General features: G+C 38.9%; 1 protein-coding gene and 1 non-coding gene across 8 annotated transcripts in view; one reads left to right on the top strand and one right to left on the bottom strand.

Moving 5' to 3' along the window:
• Window positions 1–1,057: 1,057 nt before the first annotated feature.
• Window positions 1,058–10,465, bottom strand: part of LOC128885108 (protein furry) — a 22,210-nt gene continuing 12,802 nt past the window's right edge. For 5 of the 7 annotated variants that reach the window (XM_054138917.1, XM_054138921.1, XM_054138919.1 and 2 more), the window contains 20 exons: window positions 8,807–8,911; window positions 8,603–8,737; window positions 8,187–8,455; window positions 7,981–8,107; window positions 7,729–7,919; window positions 6,935–7,569; window positions 6,700–6,865; window positions 6,325–6,634; window positions 5,937–6,240; window positions 5,353–5,861; window positions 4,958–5,266; window positions 4,688–4,856; window positions 4,081–4,253; window positions 3,945–4,019; window positions 3,163–3,336; window positions 2,931–3,068; window positions 2,666–2,847; window positions 2,407–2,599; window positions 1,586–2,345; window positions 1,058–1,514 (listed from right to left, as the gene is read on the bottom strand). In XM_054138917.1, coding sequence (XP_053994892.1) covers window positions 1,351–1,514; window positions 1,586–2,345; window positions 2,407–2,599; window positions 2,666–2,847; window positions 2,931–3,068; window positions 3,163–3,336; window positions 3,945–4,019; window positions 4,081–4,253; window positions 4,688–4,856; window positions 4,958–5,266; window positions 5,353–5,861; window positions 5,937–6,240; window positions 6,325–6,634; window positions 6,700–6,865; window positions 6,935–7,569; window positions 7,729–7,919; window positions 7,981–8,107; window positions 8,187–8,455; window positions 8,603–8,737; window positions 8,807–8,911 — 5,088 coding nt within the window. In that variant the 3' untranslated portion in view covers window positions 1,058–1,350. Of the gene's footprint in view, window positions 1,515–1,585; window positions 2,346–2,406; window positions 2,600–2,665; window positions 2,848–2,930; window positions 3,069–3,162; window positions 3,337–3,944; window positions 4,020–4,080; window positions 4,254–4,486; window positions 4,566–4,687; window positions 4,857–4,957; window positions 5,267–5,352; window positions 5,862–5,936; window positions 6,241–6,324; window positions 6,635–6,699; window positions 6,866–6,934; window positions 7,570–7,728; window positions 7,920–7,980; window positions 8,108–8,186; window positions 8,456–8,602; window positions 8,738–8,806; window positions 8,912–10,465 lie in introns of those variants that run through there. The other 2 variants (XM_054138920.1, XM_054138922.1) reach the window with 2 other exon arrangements.
• Window positions 9,535–9,607, top strand: Trnaa-agc (transfer RNA alanine (anticodon AGC)). Its single transcript has one exon. It is a non-coding gene; the product is annotated as a tRNA-Ala (tRNA).

Genomic DNA, 10,465 nt, shown 5'->3' with positions numbered 1-10,465 from the left:
ACTAAAGTGCACCGGGCGCACGTCTGATTCGTAGGAATATGACACCCTTACTTTTACGACACTTTACATGGCGCATATGCTTCTCAGAAGTCACGTTATTATTCGTTTATGTTAAAGGGTTTGGGTATTTGTAGCAGTATATTCAGCTTGGGCGTATGTCAATCGAAATTTAAGAACAAACATCGATTCATACAGAGAGTGGTGAGATTATGGCATATCAGAAATTGAAAGATTTAAACATCAACGTTTTCATATCCAAGATATCGTACAAAAATTTGGGCCTGAAGATCATGTTCAATTTATGTAAAAATTGATATCCTTCGTAACCATACGAGACCTGAGAACAAATAAATATGTGATATTAGAATGGTTCTTAATGTCACTGAAATACGTAAAACAACCCACATCGATGGGGTAATGAAAGGGGTAAACAGGGCTTGCTGCAATGTAAAAAAACACGCTGACCGTCACTTGAGGTTCAGGATATGCTGGAGTTGGAACACTCCAAAGAACCTGGTACGTGTAAAATTCTGTACCATTTTTACGTTGAAGACCAATGAAGAACGCATGAAACATCCAGTCCTTTAAAGCCTACAGAACATCTGAATAAGAATATTCATGTTCGCTATTTGTTAAAAACAAATAGTTTAGTAATAATTACTACTGATAAATTCCATGACTCCATTTCTTTAATCACGCTTTCTAGACCCCCTCGAATAGAAAAACTGCCACATGTAGGCCACTCGTTCCCGTGGTAGCCCATTTTTCGCATATATCTGCCAGATCGATGATCATAGAAGAGGGGACCCTAAATAATTTAAGACTTATATCGGCAAATGTGATCACAAAAATAAAAATTTGCATTTGTTCTGCAAACCATGTTTCCTATAATCTTCACTGCATTTTCAATTGCATTATTGACAAGCCTTTCGATAAAATTGGTCGTACTACGATAAGATTGGTAAGGGTGGCTACTTTCGATTCCAGGGGTAACATTGAACATAGAACGTTGTTTACCTAGTATCATCTTTCTAGGGTTTAGAGATCGCAGGGGAGGTTATTTTGCTTCTTTAAGTTTTTGAGAGTTTATTTCGCCAAATAATTACATACATTCATCATTGCATTCGTGTTAAAAAAAGAAATGAGAAAATCGACGACTTCGTGCTTCCGCTCGTGCATGTTTCTCTAATCGCTATGACAATTATTCGAGATATACATACATACATACGTCTATAGTCGTATACAAGATATCTAAATACACAGGTAAAACGCACGCACAATTAAATTATACGAAGACTTGAATTTAGTCAAATAGTTGCCTATAATATGATATTAATACTTATTATCAAGTTAACAGTCACTTTTAGAGTTATTAGGATTATCTTGTTGAGACCGAGCAGTCTTTGTAGATGCTTCCAAGCCTGTAACAGCCGCTAAAATTTGGAACAAACTTTCCATTAATCTACTAAATATCTCTGACATCTCGTCGTCCTTTCGTGTAACCACAAAAATATCTGTAAAGAAACGATGACCAATTAAGTAACTTACAATGTAGTTGTACATCATGTAATGATAAGATATATACCAGATCTATCTTGTCCTAAGTATTTGCAATACATATTAACAGCAGTCGTCACGTCATCGTCATCGTGAAAGGGATCCCCGGGCCACTGAGCTCTGTGCAGTCTTACAGCTTCAAGGGCAGGACACCATCGAGCGTTTCTAAGTAGTTCCGCGACTCGAGCAACTTCTTCGACAGCGCCACTACCGGGTAGAGGACTTGGACTAGGCGTTGGAGTTGGTGTACCCCTTTCGCTCTCTGTGCTTTCCTCGAGCGCTCTACTTAGAGCAATTTTCATGTTCGCAATTTCTGTAGACATATCTTGAAGTGGAATTTGTACGTTCCTGGCAGCGTTCATGAGAGTGCCTAACATTTTATTCGACGCTTCGATTAAAAGTAAAAGTTGAAGATGAAGCTTATAGAGGGCTCTGCCTAAGTCTAGCAGCATCTCCTCAAGGCCTGTCTCTGTAGTGTGACTACCACCTAACGCTTGTAGTTTCGCTGATGCTTTGGCAGCTTCCAGACACTCGGTAGCATGATCTTTCTTATCGAGAAATGTTTCAAGATGCTCTTGTATTTCTAACATTCCAAAACGTAAGGACTCGTTCAATCTTTGATTCGCGAAAACGGCAATTGAAAACCAAATTAAAGGTGGCTCAGCCTTTGAACTAAGTAGATCAGCGTGACTAGATAAATGATAACCTAATTGGGTGGAGGCAGGACTGCCGTTACACAATAAGGCACTGGCTTCTCGCGTGAGAGTAACAGATTTACAGCTTACATCCTAGTAATGATACGAAATATTACAATCTTTGTTGTTACGAAAATGAAATAAACCTACTTACCTTCACAATCCTGCTTAACAGTTGGAAAAAGTCTAGTGTATTGTATAGAGACTGCGTAATGAGATTTTGAATTTGTTGTCGCCAAAGCTCCTCGGCATCGTCTCGCACGGCTTGTCTAAAAGGCATCAACGCCGAGAGATTTGGCGATGCGTTACAAGGCGTCACGTCTCCTAAATCTCCAGCGCTAGAACCACTGCGTACAAATAATAAACATGACTCGATTAAATGCACCTTTAATATGATTCAACGAGAAACTTACGATGTGTCAGACCTTGTCGAAGAATCATGACGCGTGCGACTAGGTATTAGTGAAAGAGAGGACGGAGGGAACATTCCGGGAATATTATTTGCTTCTTGCCCGGTTCCAGATCCACCGGGTACTTCGTCTAAAGGTGATTCTGAACCAGCCTCGTCATCCGATGATTCCTCCGCCACTCCACGCTATTATTTTAGTTTTATAATTCCATTAAGGTTATCATTATGATTTTGTTTTCAAATTTGAAAATTGATCACTATTTATTTACCCGGCTGGTATGTTTACTGGACGATTGAGTCTTTTCACTTAAGCTTTCCTCAAATTGTCGCAAGCTTGGCTCTCTTTCTTCTCCTTCGCTAAGAGGACGTCGCCTCACGCCCCAATTGAAATTATCAGTACTTTCACCCTGCAATACATTTATGAACATTTGAATACATACACATGTTTTTCTATGGATTAAAATATAGATAAAAACTGGTATATGAAATTAAAATTCTAACCTCAACGCTTTCGCTTTCATATTCGAGGAAGTCAAAGTCTTTGAATACGCCAAACTGTTCGTCATCTCTTCTAGACCCTCCGCTCAAATCGTTATTTGCGCCAGAAACTTCTTCCGTCGAAGAAGCCATGGATGACTGCCTTTCCATTAAATCTGAACTTTGACTGAATATTACCTGCATTGCAAATTTTTATTTGTAATTAATAAAAAGAAATACGATAAAATAACAATATGATCCTTGTTCAACACGAAGTTCCAACTCTTTTTTTTTTTGCTATGTGACGATGCTGTGAATTTTAGCAATTATTGTGCACGTACGTGTCTAATACTGAACTCGTTTACAGAGATCTTGTTTGCATAGTACCTCGTATAGTGATAATTTAGTAATTACAACAATGCACGCTGAACATGCTACACAAAAATCTACTGCGTTTTAATAATAATCCTACAATAGTCAGAATAGATTTTATCCCGTTTTTTGTGCAGGTCAAAACGTTTGTACAAAGCATATTAAAGCGTGGTTATATTGTACTGATAAGACATCACATATAAGTATAAACAAATATTTTTGTACTCTTGTGATAATGAGTGCAGGCTGCATTTAAAGAAACCTGTTACCTTGCTATATAATGTCATTGAACTAATGTGTTCATCCTAAAAAGGGGTACATAACCAGAGTCAGTTTTAGTAAACGATGTAATTTCCCATAGGATAAACTACTGAATACAAAATGTATAAACCACACGAGTTTTTGAAAAAAATACTAAGCTGATAAAAACTTACAGATGGGCTCTTTGGTAGTCCAACGCGTTGCCCACATGTTGTTAAAAGATTCACCAAACATTCTCTAACTCGACCCTAAAAAATGATTTTGTTGAGATATAATTTGTTTGTATTCGAACCTTACTACTCATCTAACCTGAGACATCCACGGCCTTTTCCAACCGGAAACTGCATTACTCTCGGCTGGTGAAAGAGATAATGAACATCGAGGAGACCCAAGTGATTTTTCTTCCACACCCTGACGTATTAGCCACCGTCTACCGATTACAGGTGTTTGAGACAAGTCAAATGTGAAATCCATAGTCCTTCCTATTTACAAATACAAGATTACAATACTATTTTACGACGAACAATATTAAAACAAACACTTACACGTAAAGAATAATTTAATAATTGCTATATCCCAACAAGTATTTTTTACCTGTTTTAATAAAATGTGTAAGTTTGAGAACGGTAGTGTATGTGCAATGTATTGTAATGGAGATGTGTGTGAAAAAATTCTGAAAGTTTAAGTTGATTTTAAATAAAACATGCATTCGAAATGGAGGTTGATTTAAAAAAATAGTAACTATATTTCGTGAGTAATTTACAACTTATTGTTATTATTATTTTTATCGCAACCTGTGCATCATCAGATAAGCGATCCATGCAGTGAGCGTGTTCCGCATTGTAAGAGGAAAAAAAAGGATATAATGATTTTAAACATTCACATGCAAAGTATAGTTTAAAGTGTATTCATTTACCGGGTAGTTCTTTTTTGGTAAATATTTCGGTGTCGGTGAAGCTCGGATGCGGAGATGCTAAAGAAGATTCCCAGGATGAACCGTGCACTGAAGTAGGTGGTGCTACTAAAGTTGACGATCTTGTGACTACGAGTTTTAATATTTTAAGGGCTTCTTTCCAATGGGGACCCTAGTATTACATCATAACATATCAACTACATTCGAAAAACGTTTGCAAGTATTGTGACTTCTTACGATTCACTAACATTTAAAAGAAGTGTTCAACCATACCTCGACGTATTTTGAAATCACTCTCAGAAGTTCAGTGTTGATCGGTTGAGCGGCTTGAGAAGCTAAATCAACGTAATGTAACATACAATGTATGATACTAAGCACTGGTAGCGCAACACTTCCTGGACCTTTCTCAAGTACTTCCACCAGAAATGCAAGCATATTAAAACTGAGATGAGCGTATGTGTCATAAAGGTACTTGACAACACACTTTGTCCATTGAAAACTTTCCTTGCTAAAAGTTCGTCGGCTATATAATGTCATAACGGTGCCTAAGTTTTCCAATTTTTTTCCCTTTTCAGCACTCACCTACGAAATAAAATATATTCCACATATGTAACTTATAGAATGAAACATACTATATAGTTATAATTGTTACTCATGTGTAATAGTACTTGTGCAATGTTTTCAGCGCTCCTAATGCATAACTCGTTAGCATCCTCGTAATTTAAAAGCATGTAGGGAAGCAATGACACAACGTTCATTGGAAATGCGAGACTCTGAGTTGGATCAACAACTGGCAGATCCAGTAACGGGGTAAACTGCGACAATAATGTTACCACTGGTTCATACGTATTCGGACTAGTGCATCCTTTTAATAATAGTGCATGTACACCGGGAAACGAATTCCATCTTAATTGCTGTTGCAATTTTTCTACTTTGTCTCTAGCATCTGGTCGATCCAGCGGTAATCTATGTAGTACACGGCTCAGCAATCTCAACGCCAAGAGAAATTCGTGTTCGTAGTCCGATTCAAGCAAGGATACGGATAGCCAAAACAGTTGTGCCAAAATAGTCATTTTATCATCTTGTGTTGCCGAGTCACCCAATAACTTCAATGACTGAGCAGATCTCGAACGCGAAAGGTTAGAATTTGGGTATTTGTTACACCTGTTGTCTAATTCTGTAAAAGTAATTACAATCATTGAATCGATACTAGTTCACTTATAAACAAACAGTGGGTATAGACATTACAAACCTTTCATTTCGCTTGTTGCCAAATTACTGCCACTTGATTTTTTCATGCAGTAACTAACCGAGTAACTGGTGCTTCTCGTGTGTCCACCTTGATTCAGATGAGAAAACATATAAGGACCAGCTGGATAACCGTTTCCTCCACCTGGACTGCGCTTTCCACCAATCAAACCACCCGATGCTGGGTCTTTATTGTTCAAATTTGGAGTGGATTTAAATATTTCTTTCATAAAATCGAGAGGTCGGAAGTCGGATTCTAACGAATCGACGGCTGCTTCAAGTGTTAATAACAATTCTGTTACATAGCCCTATACAGATAATTAAAATAAAATAATTATAACTCTATAGAAATACTAAAGAAAGTCGTTAAAAAAAGGGAATGCATCGAATACCTGCATGTCCTCCCCTTGTTCAGCGACCGTTTCTACCAATCTAGATAAGATATCGGATAACATTCGAGATGTAATAGGAACTCGTAATGCTCTGAATACTTGAAGTGATCTTCCTGCATAGTGCCTCGATGAACAGGAGAGGCCTAACTGCAACGCGGTTTGTGCCCATCGTTGACTAACCAAAGCATGGGGCAAAGAATCTCTGAAGACTCGCAAAACGTGTCGCAATAATACTGTTAGTTGTTCAGCACTGCGAACCCACCATACTTTGGCAGTCATATCTTCGTAATTCCACAATGGTTGGTTGATCCTATCATAAAAAACATAGTCGTGTGTTCAGGAAAAGTATTCTTTTGAGCACGATTTTAAACATACCTAGATGCAAGGAAGTTTATCAAAGATTTGATTACATCTTGGATTGGCATATTCGGGCCAGGTTGGGGCCCTACCCAATTATTTGCATCTTCCGGTGTAACAATAACAGGAGGTACGACGTTTGTTGATCCTGTTGTCGATGTCCAATTGTTACATACCGGTGATTCTATAGCATCGATATTATTAATCTCATGCTTAAGCGCTATATAAAATCATAGACATTTTCATTTCTCACCATATGCGTGAGTATTTGAATAATCTTTACAGTGGTCCGTCACCGACTGATGCACGTGGTTCATTGATGTCGGAGGGGTGGATGTTGAATTCGGAATCGGTGAATGAGTCGGTGTTCCGTTATTAGAAGGTGGAAACGGTGGCGGCGGGGGAGGGGGAGGAGGCGGAGGTGTCGAATTAAATACGGAGGAATCCGGTGGTGGAGGTGGAGGGGGTGGCGGCGGCGGTGGTGGAGGCGGAGGAGGAGGAGAGGAAGAAGGCGGCGGTGGCGAAGACGACGGAGGAGGGGTTGTGGGAGGTGGTGCGGGAGGTGGACCGTACAGGTAACTATCAAACTCTGGATCAACCTCGGTGAAGTTGTGCTCAAGTACTGGCAAAGCGGGCGTAGAAAGACCTAAACCCAATTGTTCGGTCTTTGACGCTAACAATACCCGCGCTACGCCTAGATGATCTCGATGATCTCCGAGGACAACCAATAAATTTAACAAAAGACAACGACAGTGATCCCTTACAAGAGGCCTAGAGTGATCCAAGCCAAGGAAAACTATGTGCAACATTAAGGGAACATGGATAGCCCAGTCGAGTTGTATACCGTCGACAACAACGTCGGTGAGCAGCATCACGGCGATGTTGCATCTGAAATTCACAAACATATGAAACTTGTAAATTATTTAATTGAAAGGAGGAGGACGACATGGTTGAAACTTGATCTATTTTAAATTACGCAAAACTTTGAAGTAAGAAGGTGCGCAAGAAACCTCATTTAACGATACTGCTTAAACAACAAAGTTCTACCTGTGAAATCCACTTATCGGTTGCGAACTATCCGGCAGATACTCCGTGAGTGGCGCGAAATATCCGCCGTATTCTGGCATTGGTAGAGGATGCGGTTGGGGGATATCAAACTTTTCGCCGCCACATGAAATTTTCCCGTTTACTCCCACGGGTCCATTACGTACGCCGTAACAGGATTCGTCTGTGGTCAACTAGAACCGAGCACGAAAGATTGCAACACAAAGTTACGAGATAAGAAAAAAGTCGATGTACCTCTGCTTCCGTCGTAGGAGTGGACAGATCATCAGGAAGAACTGGCGGACCGCTCGCAGTCCTCGTCTTTTCCGCCCTTGGGGTTTGAAATCCAGCGAGTGCTCGCAGTGCTGTATCAGACTTCGAGCTGCACCCAAAGAACCCATCATTAAGACAATTGATATATTTGAAATATTGAAATACTTCTTTAGCAATTTACAGCTTACCCGGTTTTGACGGGATCTTCGCCAGAGTGTCTTTTCGTATGAATGGTACCCTTCTCGACACCAAGATCGCGAGGAGGATTCCCAGGATCAGCGGCGGGTGCGTCACTATGAGAGGAAGCTTTTCGCATGCTAGTTAATCTGTAAAACGGCGGGGTTTCGGTTCTTTCGATCAGACAATTTAATGTCTCGACTGTCTGCAGTTCGGTCATCATTTCGTCCACCAAACGATCTGGACGAGCTCTTGCCAAATATAACACGACGCGTTTCGCCTGAATACAAATAAAAATTATAGTATTATTAACTTGTATTAATTAAAGATCATCCCTTATGGTCGTTGATTTACATTATAGACAGAAAATTATGTTAATATTTTAAGTCTGTTAACAAATAAAAAGTTTCCATGGGAGATAGCTTACGTATGGAAGTAATTCTTGCGGTGCCATCCCAGAGACGATTATTAAATAACGTATGATGACTTTTAGATTGTTAGGCCAACAACCGCATAAGGTCGACCAAAGTTCTTCTGTCTCTTTGGGATGCTCGTCGGAGAACTGTATAATAAATTATATAATATAGTATACGAACGACAGGAAAATAATATGTTAAACTGTGTATACTACCTTAGCAGTTATGTAAAATAAATTGTTCAGGACCATTTCCGTTGCCTCGGCACTACCCCAACCTTCCCTTCGGGCTCCACCGCGCGCCATGTCGCTTGCATAATACTGTACAAACAAATACTTAAAAGTTTAATTTAAAAAATTGAAAATTCAATGAAATTAACATAATAATAAAAGAGTCCTGCAAGGACTAATGGTCAGATTAAATTAATTAAATTATCGTCTGAATTTAAATGTCGTAAGTCTTAATTTGAACAAGCTGAAGCTCTAAATGCTCTCAAAGAATAGCTGAACTCCCCATCCCGTGTTGCATACTTGAGACGATCACTACTGGGGCTGAATTTAAAGGTGATTGACCTGTTGGAGACTGTGTCTGCAGGACGGCTGCCAAGAACCCCTATACTCACACTGCGGAGTGTCGACTTTAGCGATGACCGAATTCATTCTTGAATTCAAAGGGTGTGCGTACAATTTCTGATTAGAAACATTTTTTAAAATATAGTAGTAAATCTCTTGATGTGATTTGTAACTTATAAAAATTCACTATAATTGATAAAAAAGAATAAATCAAAGGGGGACGCAAGTCAGATGGTAGAGCGCTCGCTTAGCATACAACAGGGACACCATAGTCGATGCCCAGCATGTTCAAAAAGTTCTCTTTTATTCCTTTCACCAAAAGTAGATCACATTGAACCGTCGCAATGATACCCACAGTAAATCAGATTAAAGGGGGCGTAGCTCAGATGGTAGAGCGCTCGCTTAGCATGCGAGAGGTACCGGGATCGATGCCCGGCGCCTCCAAAATATATTTTTTACAAAATTTTCTTCTGAAAATAAACATCAAAACCTATACAAAACAGTCTTCAATTTAGGAACACAAGAAACAAATATTATACGTATCCAAAAAATCATTCTAAATCATTTCATTTTACATTGACTGCCGTGTTATTAGAACGTGAACTATAACGACAAATTTGATTAATACAAAACATAATACTTCTAAGAGAAAAACATAGATCTAAAAAAAAAAATCCTTGAGGTACAATGCAGGGAATATATTTATAAAATTAATTTGACAATCAATGCTGTAAACAGACTGCAAATTTTATGTATCCATGGTGTTTGCTAACATGAAAAACATTATGCAGTATATGTTGCCTTCAAAGATCATGTTAGTTATATTACTGCATCTATACGCGATTAATGGATGCTTTCATATTAGGATACATCACGAATTCATAACATTCACAATTCAGTAATAATAATCGTCAAGATTTTTAAAGAAATGAGTCACGTAGATGATCCTTTAGAAGTAATAAAACAGTTTTTATTTAAAAGATGAGAAAGGAAATTTAATCGAAGTGAAATAGCATAGAGTAGCATACAAGTAATGTACAATAACAAACAAGCAGCACAGAGTGGTTCAGAAAGTAAGCGTAAAGTGCTCCCAAAAGAATACAACATTGTTCCTGTGTTAAGAAAAATCAGTTTTCAATATAAAAATGATCTTTCGAAGGAAACAGACCATCGAAATCGATACCCGTCGCCTCTAGAATCCGCTTTTGATCCTTTCGTCAAAAGTAGACTGCAGTGAAAATATAAACTATCGTTTGAGCGCTCGCTTAGCATGCGAGAGGTACCGGGATCGATACCCGGCGC

This window comes from Hylaeus volcanicus, chromosome 2, assembly GCF_026283585.1.
Source record: "Hylaeus volcanicus isolate JK05 chromosome 2, UHH_iyHylVolc1.0_haploid, whole genome shotgun sequence".
NCBI lineage: Eukaryota > Metazoa > Arthropoda > Insecta > Hymenoptera > Colletidae > Hylaeus > Hylaeus volcanicus.
This window is presented reverse-complemented; position numbering and strand designations above follow the sequence as displayed.